Source organism: Melopsittacus undulatus, chromosome 7 (genome assembly GCF_012275295.1).
Source record: "Melopsittacus undulatus isolate bMelUnd1 chromosome 7, bMelUnd1.mat.Z, whole genome shotgun sequence".
NCBI classification, from domain to species: Eukaryota; Metazoa; Chordata; class Aves; order Psittaciformes; family Psittaculidae; genus Melopsittacus; species Melopsittacus undulatus.
In genome coordinates, this window is record NC_047533.1 from 25,288,605 (window position 1) to 25,308,013 (window position 19,409).

General features: G+C 43.3%; 1 protein-coding gene across 1 annotated transcript in view; it reads right to left on the reverse strand.

The window, feature by feature from the left end:
* The window catches only part of BEND4 (BEN domain containing 4), a 29,115-nt gene extending 9,939 nt beyond the window's left edge, over positions 1–19,176 (reverse strand). The window contains exons 1-2 of the mRNA XM_034064934.1: positions 18,810–19,176; positions 8,382–8,948 (exon numbers count right to left, since the gene is read on the reverse strand). Coding sequence (XP_033920825.1) covers positions 8,382–8,948; positions 18,810–19,176 — 934 coding nt within the window. The remainder of the gene's footprint in view (positions 1–8,381; positions 8,949–18,809) is intronic.
* Between the last annotated feature and the right edge of the window lie 233 nt (positions 19,177–19,409).

Sequence of the window (19,409 nt, forward strand, 5' to 3'; positions counted from 1 at the left end):
GGGGGGTTGTAACTAGATGATCTTAAGGTCCTTTCCAACCCTAACTATTCTATGATTCTATGATTATTAAGTGTCATCAGATGGTTTTGGAAAATGTTTCAATTCTGGAAAAGTTAGAAGAGCATTAACAGCCCCACCAGCATGTTCTGTGGCCTTCCTATAATGAGAGCTGCGTATTTAGCATACAGCAGCAATCAAAAAAATTCAATACAAGTTTTTATGTGGAATAAAGGAGAAAAATAACCATACCTGTGGTTACCTGACATTTTTGTGCACTGGATATTTTTAAGAAGGTGTGGCAAAAAAAGGGATTTGTCTTTTTCTCTAGAGAGTTAACAAGATCATAACCATGACAGCTGAAACTCTGCATACTTATTCACATATCCACTATCACCAGCATCACCAACAGGGATCTGTGCCTATAGTAACCAACAGGAAAGATGCTAATGTCAAAATAACACTTGCTTTTCATAATTTGGTAGAAAAGCCTACAGGGAGGCAGTAATTCTTCTGCCCATTAAGAAAGAGCCTTAGCGGGGGGGGAATGCTGGTCTTGCTAAGATGTTAAGCAGGACAGATGTAAGATGTTCCAGGTCTTTGCTGTTCACTGATCCAAGTTTTAAGACTCGGTACTCTAGGAATGTGTATGTTGTAACAAGTGCTTCTTTGGCATAGCTTGCACAGCCCTCTCTGTGTAGTATCCTAATTCCTAACAAATAGTTGAACAGTGCAGTGGCCACCGACTGTACTACTGACAATAGCCAGGCTGTGGTCTCTCAGTCTGACCTGACACATAGCACAGCGACTCCCCAGGTTAAATTCTCTTTGCACCAGACATCACCAATGGGTAAACCCACTCTGTTTTACAACCTGGGCTGCAATCGACATCTGTTTATAATTTCTGAAACAGGCTGGCAATTCTGGCACTATCAAGCCACTCAGTTGTTCCGACACTGGGAGTTGCAGCAGACAGCTGAGGTTGTACTCCCACCTGAAGCCACCGTTGAATGTGTGCTAAAACCCGGAGTTACAGTGGAAAATACTTCTAGGTGCTTACCATCATCATCACATTGGTGTGACTGCATCATTTTGCTCTTCACAAGAACAGAAATACTCAATAAGCAGTTCCAAATTTTTGTCAAATCCTATTATTTCCACAATACTGTTACTAGGACACAGTAATTCCGTTCATCTGCCAAGGAAAGAACACCTGCTTGACAGAGTGCTCCAGATTTAATTTTCCAATGATCCTAACCTCTGCTTTTTACTTCAACAACTTCCCTTCTATTCCACTTGTTACGTTTGTACCTGTTCCTTTGCTTTCCCTCAGAGTTGGTTGATTTTGTAACCACTATGAAGCTTTTTCTCCTAGGTAGTCTTTGGGGGCCTTCAACAACATGCTTTTGATATTTCCCAATTATATCCACTCTTTCTTTTCCTGTTTTTTAAAATCTTTGGCTCCAATAGCTGTCTCCAACTTTTTATGAAGAATCAAGAACATCTCTATTATTGGTTTGGACTGTGGTTTTACTCATTATAGATGCTACTGGGCCACAGTCACTTGTATTGGTATCTGTCAAAATAAAGGTTCTCATTTATCCTCCCCAAAATGTGGTCTCCAGTGTAACACACTCCAGCCTGTTTATATTGCCAAAGCACAGCACTATGAAGAGATACCTGGGCTTGCTGTAAGTAAGGTCTATCTCCAATGTAAATAAGGTATATCTCCAACCTCTCCCATGGTGTTAGGCAGCACTAGTGAGAAGGGGTGGCTTACCTCCAGCTTGGCTGTGCGTCTCCCCACAGTGGCCTGAGCCCCATAAGCAGACAGTAAGAAAGCTGGTTATTCTGTTCATTAATAAGCTTTTGTGTTCTGCAGCCAACACTGGCTAGTATTCCTGCTGGTGCTTTACACAGAACATGAATCCCTTAGCACTCAAGACCATTTACTTCTGAATAGCCAGTGAGAACTGGGAAGGGTGTACATCTACATCCACTCTGCTCAGACTGGCAGCTGTTAGTTAAGACTGGCTCAGCATTGTAATATCTCCTCCTTGCCTTGACCTTGAGCAATGCTTCACTCTGGGTTCATTGCAGGGCATTTCTAAATTGATGCTTGACTGTGAAAAAGATGTAACAAATGATAGGGAACCTGCTGACGACTACATGGCAGTGTGAATTTCTTATAACATTAATGGAGATGCCTTCTCTGTCTGAGATTTGGACAAGTGTGCAGTATAACACGGCTTGGATTATTTTAGCTCATACACTCATTTATTTCAATAGTCAGCTGAAAGCTAGTGGAAGCTGCATGGACGGGCTGTGAAGACAAGTTGTTGGGGTGCAGTGAGCTGGAAAAAGAGTGAGAGATAAAGAGAGATGTGGATTAGTAAAGAGGATTTGCAGGGTACTCAAGACCCTACAAATTTGAATGTTTGTAACTGGATGGTAATAAAACTAGCATTCATTTGTAGTGAAATCAGTCAGCAGAAATCAGAAGAATCAACATTACACACAGAAGGATGGGTTAAAGATTGGCTAAACTGACTTATGCGCCTGCCAAAAACAAGAGAGAAAAAATAACAGCAAATATCCTGATACTTTTAAAATCCCTCTGTTGTGTTTTCCAGGTGGAGTGGAAAACCACTGAACTTCTGTTAAACTGCATCTGAAAAGCCATTGTATTTGATTTTCTTTTGCAAAAATACTTATTCCAGAAAAGAGGAAAGAATGTGCCCCTTCTGTAAGCCCCTGGGGTGTACACCTCTGCCTAAACAACAGAAGAGATAAAACAAGGTAGATCTGAATCTCTCATTTAAATGATGCTCCCACATTCTCCCGTGGCTCTTTTTTTTTGTCTGTACTCTCTCATTTTCCTTCTGCTTAAAAGAAGGTACCTCTTCTTGTCCTCCCTTTCAGCTGTGATGTCTTCAGGACAGGGACCTCTCCTGTGAACCTCTCTAGTCAGTAGAAACTGCTGATAACTAACAGGGAAACCAAGGAGCCCCTGGTGAACGGGAATAGGACTTTGTGTCACTAAAAAGACAAATGCCAACCTGAAAAACACAAACCGAAGTTGAGACCAAGGAATTCAGCCCCACTAGGCTGAACTGCAGCTCCCCACGAAACCCCCAACAGCTCTTGCTCCTCACAGTAGGCTAGAAAACTTGACCCCAGAAATTCTCATGGGTTTTTACCCAGAAGTGTAGAGAAAACAGATTAATAAAGTCCTGGTCTGCTGCAGTTACATGTTTCAGTGAGTTTTTGTACTCAGGCTGGTTTAGCAAACTAAGCTGGCACCCCTAAGCTGCAAATAAAGCAATGCTACAAATTCAAAAGGGTTCTCGTGCCAAACACTGGGTGACCATGCCTGAGGCTTTCTCTTCCTGAAGTAATTTCAAGCTTTGAAGCTGAACAGCAGAACAAGGCCAGAGATCAGACCACAGCATCCAGAACATCAAGGGAAACCAAGGAAGTGGTTAAATGTATCAAGGGAACAAAAAGAAAAGGACATGAAAAAGTGTTCATCATAACCCTTGATGGATGTTTTATCTACGCTGTGGCTGTGGTAGGCTCTTTGGAAACACGATGCTCTAAAAGTATAAAGGAGACAGGATTTGTAGGGAAAAGTAGTATCTTTTATTAGATCAGCTGATATAGTCAGGAAAGAGATTCAAGCCTTGGGCACACAAAATCTCTTGGAAAACTTGGAAACTTGTCTGACTTTTTCAGTTACACTGATATTAACTCGACCTACAAATCCCACTTTGCTTTGGCTACCTCCAAGCTGCCACAAATGCCATCTATCAGTGACCACTTCTCTACATTTGAGGGGGTTTTCCACCCTCATCCTTCTGCTGTTTGCTGGAGTATTTCTTGCTGCCAGGCTAGCAAGGTCAGAATAATTACTGTATTTATCACACTCCGTTTCACCTTATTTATAACTTTTCGCTACTTTCAGGGTGGTTTGTCCCAAATCATGCAGCAAAGCTAGGAGGCACCAAGAGGCAAATCTTCACTCATGACTCTGGCCTTTGCTTTAACCACCTGGAAATATTTTCTCCCTTTTTGGCCAGAAAACTGTGAGAAAATCATGTTGACAATAGCAAAGGAGAACTGCTTTATTTCTTTATATATTAGACAGTCTAAATCCAGGTATTACCTGCAGTTTCACAAATAGGTCTTTAATTTTACTATTGGGAAAGTATCACAGATCCAGTAATTTTATACATAGGAAAGAGATGCTTTTCTCCTAGTACAGATGGATTACTTTGCTCTGTTCTTGATAGTCTCAAAACCTCAAAGAGCCACTGATAAGTTTGCCAAACTCCTGCCAGGAATTATCTAATCTTTAATTATTTTATGAAAATGTTTCTCCTCTTTTCAGTTGAACTGAAATCTAAAAATGTTTAATTTTTGCCTAAAACAAATAATAAAAAATAGGGGAAACTGCGCAAATTGCAAAAAAAAACGCATTGCTCCAAAGCCAAAGCACTGAAATATGAATGTTTCTTCATTTATTCCATAGCTGAAACAATTAAGATTTCACATAAATTTAAGTGGTTTTTTTTCAGACAAATTGACTGGGTATTTTTTGAGAAAAAAACCCAACCAACCAACCAAAACATGCAGGATTTCATCCATATAATAGTTTTTCTCCAGTGATCTGCCAAAGAGTGATGCTATGCTATAGGCAAAAAGATCCTAACGACTGGAGGGCTTCTACAGCAACAGGGCAGAGTTCTGAAAACTGAAAAATCTTACGTTCTGTGTCCAAAAGCTAGAGGATCACGTCTTCTGTAATATTAGTGAAAAAAAAAGCCATTGCCTTTACATCTGCTGAGAAAACACTCTTCTTCCCTGTCATCTCTTTGTGAGCCATGCAAATGGTGCTTCACAGAGAGCTAGAGGCAGAGATGTACAGTGGCAACTATTTTTAGATCGCAAACTCTCAGGGATTTTAAAAGGGCTTTTGCATATGGAAAGTAAAAAAAAAAAGAAATGCAAAGTATTTCAGGAAGAGGATAAAATGATTCATAGGCGGTTACAGAGCAGAAGAGAGGGGTTGGGGCTTTTATCTTCTGTTGACAGGGCTGCTGGTGAGAACCTCAGTGCCTGCAGGGAGGGCAGGCTGCACGCCTCCTTGCCAGCCTCACTGAGCAGCTCCAGCCCAGCTCCCTCAAGGAGGAGAAGGAAAACCACTATGTCAAAAAAATGCACTCTTTTAGCAGCTTGATGGGACAGCACGGCAGCCTCCAGGCTCATCTAGCTGCCTCCACAGTTGGCTCTTCATTGCACCAATCACTGAGACCCTCTGCAGAGGTTTCAGGACATCAGACATGCAATGTCCTGATGGGCAAAACTAAAATGCTCAGAGTGAGCAATGTGCCTGCTCATAAACAAAGTTGGGTGTTTCAAGTCACAGGAAAATTTCTGAGTGGCTTTTTGCGTAGCAGAAGCTCACTGAGCAAAATCATCACTGGAGACAAAAATAATTAGATACTGCCTTTAGCTGATTTTTGATTAACCTTGCTCAGTGTGGCTGTGGGACGGCCTGTCAACCTCAGACCTCTGTCCTGCCATGTGGCAAAACCTGAAGGTCCCTTCTGTGGCTCTTCATGCTTCCTCAAACACATGGGTCACTTCAGACATACCTGTATACGTCACCCAGACAGTAGCAGATGCATCTGATGACGATTTTATGTTGACTGATGAAGTTGCATGTCCTTGCACATTTATTTTATGTTGTCTGCTTCCTTTGATGCACTGTTAACAGGGTGTTTCATTACTCCTGGGGGGTTCATCTCTCTTTCAAAGGGAAATGAAGGGTAACTGTGATGACCCTGGTAAATACTAGCTGTTTAACTCAGCATTAATCCTAGCAAAATACAGGTAATTGCAAGGGGATTCAACTGACTTAGAACTAAAGAATATGAATAAAATTAATGCCAGTCAAAATGACCCTGTGGAAAGTGCATCTTGTCAGACTAACCTGACTGTCATTCTTTGATGAGATTATAGGTTTGCTTGAAAAAGTTGGTCTGAACAGATTTAATATATCTAGACTCCTGAAGGGCATTTAACTTGCTACCATGAGTTATCTGATTGCAAAAGCAGCAACATGTAACATCAGTAGACTATAGCATACATGGATTAAGAACCTGCTACTGACATCTGAAATATTTGTCACTGGGGAAACCATCATGACTAGATGTGTTTCTAGCAAGGCTCGACGGGGAGTGGCAGCAGCCTCAATACTGTTCTGCACTTCTAACCAAGATCACGATATTGATTTAAAACCTATAAAAAGAATCTGGATGATACAGAAATTGGTGCACTAGCAAACACTGGGCAAACAGGGCAGCCAAAGCAAGCTGGATCACTTCATACATGAACACAGCCAAACACACAGTATGTATGACTAGGAAGAAACATGCACAGAAGGAGAAGCTCAGCAGCACAACCAATGGCCAAAGGACCAGGGCAACCATGGGGGAGAACAAAGAAACTATTCACCTTTGCTCAGGCAGATAGGCACATATTGCATGTATTCCAGGGCACAGTTTTTAAAGAAATGAGCACCAGGGGAGAAAAGAACTGCAAAGAAGGACTGAATTCACTTGAGGAGTTTTAAACAGCTGTTTGCTTAGTTCATCTAAGATGGAAATTAAGTCAGCTTTCAATCTGTAAACACCTTCAACCAGAAAAAGTACCAACAGCACTTTATTGAGTTGAGCAAAGCATGAAAGTCAATGGCTAGAAGCTGATTTCACATGGTCAGGCAGAAAATAAGGCACACATTTTCACCAGTGAAATTAACCATTGGAATCAATAACTGACAAGGTACAGAGTTGGAGACTCTGTTCATCAGAGTCTCCAACTCCAGACTGGAGGACTTCTGAGATACTACTTAAATCAATTTTAAGTTATGCTTTAGCCAAAGCCAAAAAGATTTTTGGGTTCAATACAGGTGATTAAATGAAAGCTGTAGGACTGATGATAGACTCTAATGATAATTTTTGATTTATACACCTGAAGCTAGGACTCAACAGGAGTTAAATTCACACGATTTCCTTTGTCACACTGTTTCCACATAATGTAAAAAACACTACTGAATCCAGTGAGAGAGCACAAATTATGGTGACTCCAGAGTTTGGGAAGGGTGGAGAAAGTATTATAGATTTTGGGTTTTCTCTGAACAACGTTGCTTGTGGGATTTGCTAGCACCCTTAGGGACCAACGCCCAAAAGAAAACCACAGTGTAATACAAGTAATGCATAATACATCACTGACAGCTGGGGAGAAGAATTATGAGTACTGCTGCCTTCGTTTTGCTCAGATTTTGCAACTGCACCTACATATTGGGGAAGTAGTTAGTTACTGCCTTCTTCCTTTCTGCATAGATAGCAGCTTTCAAGTATTTTCTCTCTTGTAGCCCATGCTATATTATCTGTCCTTTTCTGCAACTTAGGGATTAGTGCCATTAACTTTGCATGGATCTACCCTTAGCGCCTCAAATTTCAGCTATCAACAGTGCAGGTTCCTAGTGGCTACACATGTCAGAAGTGTATTGTATACTTATCTTCCTTACTAAATTTAAACGTCCTTTTAGTATTATTTGAGGTGTATTTTTGTCTGTACTTAAAAGTTTAGAGGTTATGGGACCAAGAGGTACTTTATTTATCTCCAGTATCACTCTTCAAGTATCTCAGCCCACCTTAACAGTGAGAAGTTTAAAGGCACAAGAGAAGTTTGACAGGGTTTCTATCAGACAGGGATTTTCTGCCTGCTTTCTCTCTCCCAGCAGCTGCTATGTATTGCTGAACTGGAGAAGTTGTTGCAAAAACTTTTCTAAGGTTTATTCAAAGGTGAATGGGAGGAGATGGAACTTGCGCTTCCCACTGAGCTAACAGCAATTTAAAAGATACTGTTCAAGGTAAAAGTCAAATCTACTTAAAAGTATGGATGTAACTTTGAACAGTTTCTTTAAGCAAACAAATAAGAAGCCCCAAAAGGGAATTGGGATTATAAAATGGAATGTCACTGAAAGAACAACATAGATAATTAGGTACAAACACATATGTTTGAAATTACTATGACCTGAAGTTTGGGATCTGAGATTACAAGTACATCCCATTTACAAAACAGCTCACTAGCCTAGGACTAAAGATTCATATGGATGAGTACTAGCAGGTCATTTTCCAGTGGACACACCTGTAGGAATTTTGGCTGGAGACAAATTCCTGTGTTGGATTACTATGACTGCATCCTTAAAAAATAACCAGAACTTAAAAAAAAACAAACCAAAACTATAAAAATCCCTATAACCCAAAGTAATTTTATCACTGGTTGACAATATTATATGGCAGGGGATTATTTACCTGGAATGCTCTCCAATTTTCTACGAAGTTCCTCATTTTCTTGTTGCAATGAAATTACCTCCTGCTCTAGCTCTTGACACCGAGGGCAGTAACCTTCTTCCTCTTCCTCCTCTTCCTCCTCTGGAAGTGTAGAAGATGATGGGTGACCATGAGATTCAGATGTTGCTGGAGATGTCCATCCACCTAAAGTGTGTACTGGAGAGGTTGAAAGTGGATCCACATCTGCCAAATGGCTAAAATCATTTACTGACGAGGTGTTCTGAGAAGTGAAGCTTCCAGAAAGCAAGTAGTTCTGAAGGGAATCAGTAAAAACTCTCAGAAAGGCTGAGGTTTGTTGTTTCTTTTGCATATACTGCATCTCTATGTCTAAAATGTCTGACGTCTGACTATGGACCATTTTCCCAAGCTGACATTGCTCTTGTCTTTCACTATAATTTGGGTTTTCCTGCTTTATACAAGAAATCATGGACTGAGAGTGACTGTTGTCCAGTAGTTTTCCACCACAATTTAAGAGACTTAAAACCCGGCTGCATTGTTGGGCAAAGGCATCCAGAATCATTCGACTCTCTGCAACAAAAGAAAAGATGAATCACAGAAATCTAACGCAAAAGGTTATGTCAGGCAGTAGCAGCTAGATGAATGTACACAACTGTTTACAGTAGCATGCATTTTATTTCTGAACATATTAAAATTATGGCTTCTGCTTTAATACTTCTGCAACACTGTGATTTAAAACAATCCTGACTTTGCTTCTATTTTGAGAGTGCCCTTGTGCCCTTGCTGTTAATCAGAAATGTATTGTGATGATAGTCACTGCTTACTGCCATCTTCTTTCAAAGGGATTAAGACAGGAAAATGGGGAAGAAAATACAATTTCCATGCAATTTTCTACAATTAAAAGTTTATGTAAGTACTTGAAGCCTATCTCAAGCTCCTGGCAGGCACTTTCCTGCACGTTTGCAGGACTTTGCACTACATTTTTCTCCTATCCCCTGCTCCTCTCCAACAAGGCTTCCAAGCTTTGTTTCTGTTCCATCTCATCTTTGCTGCACTTGCTTGACATTGGGACACTTCACATGACTTGCCCCCAGTTCTATAGTTTCCTTCTGTTGCTTTTGCTTTAGTTTCTAGATATTTCCAAGAACAGCTCAAGAGCAATAAACACACCTTCTTCCCTCTTCTTCCACTGAAGAACGACATCAAACGTACAATGAAGCTCTTCTGGACAGGAGAGGATTTTTTTCTGCCCTGCTGACCTCCTGCAAGTTTGTGGGCAGGCCAGTATCACATACTGGAAAGCAGTGCAGAGTTCTTCAAGCTGCTCTGGACACAATCAGGAAACTCTGTACAGGGCTGTGCAGCAGTTCCCAAAGGCAGGAGCACAGCTGTGCAAGCAGGATAAGAATGCCACACTGCACCTTGTCAGCCCTGCCACTAATGACAGAAGGTGTCATGTCTCAGGGAGCAATAGAAGCTACAACCTAAACCTGCACAGTTCACTTCTGCACTATGTATATAGCTCAAGCTGCTGTAACAGTTCTTGGACACAGATGGTAAATTACCAAGACATTTCTGATATGACCTGTTAGGTTCCCCAGTAAAAATAATACTTAAAAAAATTATTTTGGCTTATTCACAGCTGAGCTCCTTTAGGTATCTGCAAAGATGCAACTAACATTTTGCATGAGATTTAAAAGAAAAAATCAGAAGCCTGGTAGGTTTAAGCACTGCCAAATTTGGAGAGCTCTTCTCAGGCAGGCTTGACTTTTAGAAAGTGACAAACGCATTTATTTTTCAAAAGGCAACCTGCAACAGATGCATGAGACTAAGCACCCCAGACCTTGATTTATCCTGACTTCATCACCAGAAGTGAAAACATAGCCTCATCACACTGATAATACATAAAGAACAGAAATGTTCAGTAACCAGGCCTTTCAGAGGTGGCACTTCTCACGGCACTTCTCCATGATCCAGAAGATATACCTTCTGGTGGAAAATCTACTTCACGCTGAGGTTAGTACATCTGGCCTGAAGAACATTTAAAACAACACTACTTTGCATTTTTACCATCCTCCAGATCTCTGCAGAGGGGAAGGCTGAAACAGCATACAAATGCTTTCAGTCTTGAACACAGCCTGAGAAGACCTCCCCAGTACAAAACCCAAGGATGTGATCTCCCAAGGACTTCACCATAAGAATAATGACGGTGAAATGGACAGAGTAAGCACAGGCATAGTGCTGGGCTACAAGGCTGCCCAGGGCCAAGCAAAGAGAGCCCACCTGCATGTGAAAGATTGGGGTGCCCCTAAGACCACTTAAAGCATCCTCACTATCTGCCTCCTGCACTGACAAGTCCTACCACACTCTTGTAGATAGGCTCAGACGAACCAGGGCAGATTTCATCAACGTATCTTTGATTCAAAACATTAACCAATGCCCTATTTCCACACTACAAACTCAAAATGGCAGAAATGTGGAGATACTGCTTCCCCCTTTGCAAGGGGGTGCTGGTGAGGTGTCAGCTGCTCTGTATCCTCTGTACCTGCTGTCCCTCCTTCCCTTTTACTGCATTAACCTAAGGCCAGCTTAGGTAGAGGTCTTTAACCATTATGACACAAGGACAAAACAAAACAGCACAATGGAGATAATATAAATTAAAACTATGGTTAACATTGCAGCTTTCTAGCTGGAACCTACTGATAAACCAAATGAAAATCAAGGAACTCGAGCATCACTAACAACCTCAAGTTGGGCTTTTTATGCCTTATTTCTTTACCCCCACATTTCCCCTTTAAAACTGTTACATATTGATATTGATTGGAACTTTGCAATCCTACTACAGAGCAGGTCTTTCATCCATTTTAATCCTATAATCTGATTCCAGACCTGAAGTCGTATTTATTGTTTGTATTTTAATCATTATGGTCCCTGCTGACAAACCAGTTACTCATTCCTTACATACCCTTGTTGCAAGAGGACAAAATATGAATGAAACAACTGAAAAGGGATTAGACTGGTGTAAGAGATGCTATTCTAATATTACAGTTTCTCCTAAAATTCTGCAAAATGACATTGCAAATACCAGTTTTGAAGAACACTATAATACACACTAACATCAACCAAGATAAAATTAATTATTAGTTTTGTTGTAAAATTCAATGCATTAGGCAGTGAGTGAATGCATATTCACTGAGATAATGGCTTAAAATGTAACTGAAATTTTATACAGAAATGACAGTATTGATTTAATCCTCAGTTCAGTATCAGATCTACTACAAAGACACAACAACAGCAATTACTGTTTTTCTCTTCACTTTATCCCATATTCAAAGACATAAAAATGAAAGTCATGACAAGGCAGAGCTATTTTGAAATGCCACCATAAAGATTCACAAATGCTTTTTTTGTAGGTACCACTGGGCAGCAATAGTGAAGGATGCTCTCAGCACACATTTTGCAAACATGTGGCTCTGTGCTGAAGCAAGAACCACTTTGAAGTGACTTTGACAGCACTAACAGTCCCTGTACCCACAGTCCGAACAACCCGAAATGAGAATAACAACTACAGTTATTTCTTGTGATAGATCAAAAATAGAAACAAATGCTGCCCGTTTAGCATATATCGTAGAAATTGGGACTGCAGCTTTTACAGACTGTCTGTAATTAGAAATGCAAGCACTGTACAATGCCTAATTACTAAGAAATGACAAAAAGTTGGCTTTATGTGATTACTACTGAATAATCACTGATATATGATTCTTAATTGATTTAATGTAATGTATTTTGTAGGAAAGGATGATTCCATTTAAATGACTGCATGCTGTGGTTTAAGCCCAGTTGGTAACTAAGAACCATGCAGCCATTCACTCAGGTGCCCTTTTCCCTCTCTCCCTCTCCCAGAGGGATGGGGAGGAGAATTGAAAGAATGTAACTCCCACAGGCTGAGGTAAGAACAGTCCAGTAACTAAGGTACAACACAAACCACTGCTGCTATCACCAATAATAATAATGGTAAGGGAAATAACAAGGGAAGAGAATATAAAACTAAAAGAGGAAAAGGAAATAAAAACAATAAACACAAGTGATACACAATACAACTGCTCACCACCTGCCGACTGATACCCAGACCGATCTGAGTAACTCCCCACAGTTTCTATACCGGGCATGATGTGCTGTGGTATGGAATACCCCCCTGGCTAGCCTGGGTCAGGTATCCTGTCTCTGCTTCTTCCTGGCTTCCCATTCCCCTCCTCACTGGCAGAGCATGAACCTGAAAGGTCCTTGATGGGAGTAAACATTACTTAGTAACAACTAAAGACAGATCTGTTATCAGCCTTGGTTCTCGGGCTAAAGCTGAAAATGCAGCACTGCACCAGCCACTAAGAAGGAGGAAAATAGCTGTTATAGCTGAACTCAGGACACTGCACCAGACTTGAACAGTGTAAACTGTATATTAAAGTCTTATTGTGATATCCATTCTCCTTATTACAATGTTCAGCATGCATGCAATTCTAATGCCTTAGACTCTACAGCCTTTAGTCTGACAGAACTACCAACTTTGACCAGACTTTTGCCTGAAAGTAGACTTTCCTGATCAGGCCTATCACGTGCTAACAGTGCAGGATTAAATTGGTAAAAGTGCAAGTATTTCTACCTAGATTATTTAAGAATGCAAGCAACCTGAAGGTACTATCATATGGCAGATCAGGCACCAACTCCCAGATATAGCATGTCTTTATGTTTTTTTCTCATTGATGCTGAACTGTGGGGCTTCTTAGCTATCCAACTGCCAGACTAAACCCAGGGTTTTACTAAGAGCAAACTTCTGAAACTCAAACTGACGACCTACACTGATGTATCAGAAAAGATGTCTGGGAAGACTGGCAGGTGTAACATCAGCACTTCCTACACCTGAGGATCTTTTCAATACTTAGACCAGACAGTTTTATTAATAGCACATTGTGTTGGGTTTCAATGCCTCTGGATTCAGGTCATGGCTTTTCCATAGTTCCCACTGAAATCTTGGGCAGCTGGTTTAAAAAGCCATCTTTATAACTATAAAGTGGGTCTCAATACCATACATTCTCCTCTGCAGGAAATGCATTCATTAGTATGCAACTTTCAGCAAGATTCCAAAGTCCAGGACCTTAGCAATTTCAACCATTTCACCCTCCACTTTGCACTATTTCAGTCCTCTCACCTGATGATTGGTATTTCTTGATTTGTTCAATTATTACCGTATTATTATTAATTTACATCCTGAGCAGCAGCTCTGTACCCCTCAAATGGCTTTGTCCATGCACAGACTTTGTCATTACTTTTTTAGATACGAACGCTGCAGTAAATGTCTACACTTAGGTCACAAAATTGAGAGCATTTAGAATCATAGAAGAGTTAGGATTGGAAAGGACCTTAAGATCATCAAGTTCCAATCCCCCTGCCATGGGCAGGGACACCTCACACTAAACTATGCTACTCAAGGCTTCATCTAACCTGGCCTTCAAAACCGCAGGGATAAAGCATTCGTAATTTCCCCGCGCAACCCATTCCAGTGCCTCAGCACCCTCACAGTAAAAAATTTCTTCCTTATATCGAATCTAAACTTCCCCTGTTGAAATTTTAATCCATTACCCCTTGTCCTATCAAAGATGTTGAACAAGACTGGTCCAAAAACCAATCCATGAGGGACACCACTCGTTATTGGTCTCCAGCTGGACATTGAGCCACTGACCACAACCCTTTATATTAGGCCATTCAGCTAGTTCTTTATCCACCAAGTGGTTCACCTATCAAATTGATGTATCTCCAATTTAGAGACAAGGATGTCATGTGGGACAGCATTGAACACTTTGCACAAGTCCAGGTAGATAACATCAACTGCTCCACCCCTGCCCATCAGGTCTGTAGCCCCATCATAGAATTGGTCAGGCAGGATTTCCCCCTAGTGAAGCCATGCTGGCTGTCACCAAGCACCTTGTTGTTTTTCATGTGCCTTAGCATGCCTTCCAGGAGAATCTGCTCCAAGACTTTGCCAGGCACAGAGGTGAGACTGACTGGTCTGTAATTCCCTGGGTCATCCATTTTCCCCTTCTTGAAAATGGGGGTTATATTTCCCTTTTTCCAGTCGTCGGGAACTTTACCTGATTGCCATGATTTTTCAGATATGATGGCCAGTGGCTTTGCAACTTCATTCGCCAGCTCCTTCCGGACCTGTGGATGGATTTCATCAGGTCCCGTGGACTTGTGCACATTCGAGTTCTTAAGATGGTCTCAAACCAGATCCTCTCCTACAGTGGGCCTAAGGTCTTCACTCTCACAGTCATTTGACACCTCATATGACTAAGTGATGCTTTCTTACGCATTTTGCACGAAGATCACAGACAGTCCAGTGGATGAAGGTAAGTGTTTAGCCATTTCAGTACTGATCTGATAGATCTGCTTTCAGATGAGGATTCCCAGCTTCTTTGTTAAAGCCAAATTAATGATCTTCACCTCCTCTGTTCACTTAAAAAACTTTCTGGTGTCCAGGCATAACAGAGCTTTATTAATTGGTTGTGTTAAAGATGCCAGGTTGCTGGCACTGGAACAACACGTCAAAGACAGCTCTGCTCTTCCTTCCCCCCTTTCAATGAAAGCCCACATGAAATTTTAAGGCACACTGAAAGGTCTACATTATGCTTTCCTAAGGAAGAGGAATTTCTTTGGCTAACTATAATAATGTAATATACATGCTACCAAAGATACACATTGTTTTCATACCTGGAAAATAATCTGAATAAACTAACAAAGAAAAAACATTTTACTGAAGAAAACGGATATCTGTTGGTGCTTTGAATGTACCTGTGTGGTTTATGCTGCTGCAGCAGTGGTCATATTCACTAGAAGACAGAGAAGGCTCATGTTGCAGTACAGCTCCACATTTCTTACTGTAAGATGGCATTTCTCATGCAGAATCTTTCCCTAAAAGGTGTGATCTTGAGCTAAATTTTTCCTCACCACGGCACAGGATTGAGAACACCTACTTTTCCTCCTTCCCCTAACCCCTCTTCCTGCAACTCTTCTGGATGCTAGAGGCCAGGGTGGTCATTTAGAGAGGGACTGAAGAAGAAACCATTCATCCTTGGCAAGACCTCTAACCACTAAGAAAACTTTCAAAAATACGGAAGCATCCTTACTTGTGGGTGTGCTGGAGGTGTGCACTCTCAAAAGCAAACATGATATTTTGAATCTGAAGGGGCCTGAAGATTAAGAATCAACTGCATTATGAGTTGAAATTGCTAGTTATTGTGGCTTAAGCCCAGCTGGTAACTCAGCATCACAGAGCTTCTCACTCACTCCCTGTCTTCTTCCCCTCTGCTCCTGGTGGGATGGGGAGAAGAATCTGGGCCTTCTGGGTATCTTCCTCAGTTTATATACTGCGCATGACGTGCTGTGGTGTGGAATACCCCTTTGGCTAGACTGGGTCAGGTGTCCTGCCTCTGCTACCTCCCAACTTCCCGTGCCTCTCCTCACTGGCAGAGCATGAGAGACTTAAAAGTCCTTGAACGGGGTAAGCCTTGCTGAGCAACAATTAAAACATCAGTGTGTTATCAGTGTTGCTCTCAGACTAAAGCCAAAACACAGCACTGCACCAGCTACTAAGAAAGGGGAAAACAACTGTTACAGCTGAACCCAGGATTTTTTACTAGCCAGCAGGCAGCTTGTTCACTGTTGCCTGCACAAGAGCTATCAACAAAAGCAGGGAATTTGTGAAAACAAACTTACGAAACAGGTGTCTCTATAAAACTGTGATGCACAGCCCTCCACCCCTTCATTCAAGTAAGCATTTGCCAAGCACTACGGGTAACCCAAGTGGGAAAACTCTGCAAGTCACGGATGGTGACTCCTTGCCTTGTGGAGAACAACTCTGGACCTGCAGCTGGATACCTGTTAAAATGGAAGGATCCTTCCTTTCCTACAACACCCACTTATAAGGAGATGAACCTCTGGCTAAGAGGTGTTCTGGAAAGGGCCCAGCCCACCCCTTGCAGCTGTAGGGAACCCAGAAGCCAGGTGGCCAGAGACCTTGTGGATGCTGGGCAAAGAACAAGAGCAACCCTGCATGCAGAACACACAAATGCTCCCACTCCCTAGGGCAAAACCACAGCTCTGCTTCCCCAGCAGCAGCCAGAGCTATTAAATTGGTTCACACATTTGGCAAGAGGATGTCAAGGCTCTGGATGACTGGAAGGGAGTACTTTACACACACAGCCCCGAAGTTACAAGTAGCTCACCCTCAAGCTTCCAGCTCAGCTTACCACTGCCAGAGCTCCTCCAACACAAGGCACTTGGTGTTTCCCCATCACCAAGCAGGAAGGATAGGTTCATAGCTCAGCAAAGTTTCTGCACCCCAGGGATTACAATTCCCAGGAGGTCTAAACCTCACCTCTTGCTTTATCAGCCCCATGTGACAACTTGTAGAAAATCCCACTTCTGCACACTGCAGCAAGTTTTTGGTTTGTTTTCTCCTAATCTGCTGTGCTTGGTACTCAGTCTTAGCTGAGAAGGATTATGCTGGGACCCATACAGGAACCCAAAGTAATGCCTGGATGCACAGGTGATGGGACAGGGACTTCACAGAGCTTCACTGCACAAACAGTAGTTCTTTAACTATCTTTTTGTTTTGTTTTGAGCACAGGACTGAATCAATGACAAGCTTTGAAGCCTGCTCTAGCACCTGGCTGGTACAATCTACAGAAGCAGAAGAAAGCCCAAACTTCTGCTCTTCAAAGCCCAGAGGGCTTTACTGTGAATATAGCCTCGTATATCATCTACCAGGCAGCTGAATGTTTTCCATGGCGTAATCCACTTCTGTAAAGAAACGGAGGTGTCACAGTTATCAGCAGCATTTTGACTGTGGGCCACAAAACCCACTAAACTACCACCATTTTGGCATTTCAAATTAGAAGTATTTTCAAGAAAAGAAGAAAAGACTATGTTCTGCCACAGATCATGGGACTATGCATCAGAGCTATGAATTTTCAGGCTGATCTATTCAAGTATTAAACTTTTTGGTGAAGTACTTCAATTATTTGTAACAAGACATGATAAATTCATCCAGTACATGGCTGCTTCTGAGTGAAAACAGGCATTAAAACATAGCCATATATCCTATTAACTAGCATATCTCCCTGTTTAGTAAGGAAATGTCATCACATTTATTACAAAGGCAAACAGCAACATACCAAAACAGGATCCAATTTTTCTAAATAAATAAATCATTGATGTGTCAAAAATTAACAGATGAGTTAATATACCCGATGTTATCAAAACCAGATGGTGCTTCATAATATTCATCCTGTTCAGTCAAACCCTGAATATATTCTGGACCATCAGTATATAAAATAGGATGCTGCTATTTGTGATGGCAAACAAAAGCAATCATGCCTGCCAAGCACATACTATAACAGGCAGCATTTCAGCTCTGCTAGACAGAAAGTAATTAGAATGCTTTTAATGTCCAAAAGAATGATGCTGATAGGCTGCCACAGATGTGTAGATTTATGAATATTTATATGGTGGTTTATAGCTGACACTTTTATCAGTTGAAGAAGATAAAATATCTGCCTGACTCAAAAGCTTGACAGTCAGGTTAATAAAATCTCATTAAAGAGAATGACCTATGCAATTATATAGGATTTATTGTAATTCATTTTTGATTGTACTCTGCTTAAAGATGCAATTTCCCATTTCCTGATGCCAAATTTAGGTTGCACATCAAAATCTACGTGGTTTTTAACTCCAAGCCATCACCAGAAAGATATGCGTTCAGCATCTCGGTATCTTACACCTTTAAAGCAAAAAAATAATAAAATAACCCCAACCCCTGCTCCTCGCTGCATCTTACGAAAACGGTGCAGGCAAGCAGCCTGCCTATTTTCTTCCTGTTAAAATCATCACCTCTTTAACATCAGCCTTCACCGCCAGCAGCTCCCTCCGGCAGCCAGCAGCCCCCCACCCCCCGGCCGTCGCCGCTGTGGAGCGGAGGGCCCGGCACGGACTCCCCCGCCCGTTCCCGCAGGTGCGAACCGGCCGCCGGACGCTTGCCCTGCCGAGTCTCGAACGGCCCCGACGGTGTCGGGGGGCCGCGATGCCCTCCCCGTCCCGCGGCCGATGCTGGCCCCGGCAGCGGCCCCACCCGCCCCAGTGAACTTTAGCGATGCCCCACCGACGGACGGACACAGCCGCTCGCCCCGTTCCCCCCACCCCCGGCCCCGGGCCGCCGGCGCCGCCAGCCCCCATGGGGAGGACCCCAAGACCGCCGCCAGCCCCCTAGCAGAGGGGTGTGGGTGTGTGCGTGTTGTGGAGAGCCCGCAGCCCTCATCCCGCTCCCGCCTGCTGCAAAGTGCCCCGCGAAGTTGCGCGGCAGAAGAGAGGAGTTGCGGGTACCTGCGCTCAGCTCCGCGCCGCCGCCCCCCGCCGCCGCCGGGCAGGGGCCGTAGCGGCCCGAAGAGCTCGGGGCCGGAGGCGGCGGCTGGCGGGGGTGTCCCTGGGCAGCGCCGAGGGCAGCAGCGGGGCGGGCGGGCCCGTTAGGGAAGGGGCCGTGCGGCGCGTAGGGCAGCGACTCGGCGGCGTGAGGGAAGGGCTGCCCCACTCCGCGCCCGCGGGGCACCTCCACCATGGTGGGTCTCTCGTAGCGCTTGGCCAGCGCCGCCCGCTTCCCAGGGAAGGTCTTCAGGACGCTGTAGGGGCCCCGCTGCTTGTAGATTTTGGGGGTGCTGGGCCCCTCCTCCGCCGGCTGCATCTCCTCCTCCATCCTCAGCCGTCTGCCCCTAGCCCAGCACGACACGGCCCCGCTCGGGGGCTGCGTCTGCCGCCGCCGCGGCTCGTCTCTGTGGCACGGCGGAGCCCCGGCGCGGCGGGGCGCCGGCCTGATTGACAGGCTGCCGCGCCAATGCCTGGAGGGAGACGGGCGGCGACCGGCAAGTGTTTAGGGTAATCTCTGCTAATGGCAGCGGGGCGGGGAGGCGGGCCCTGGCGGGGCCGCTG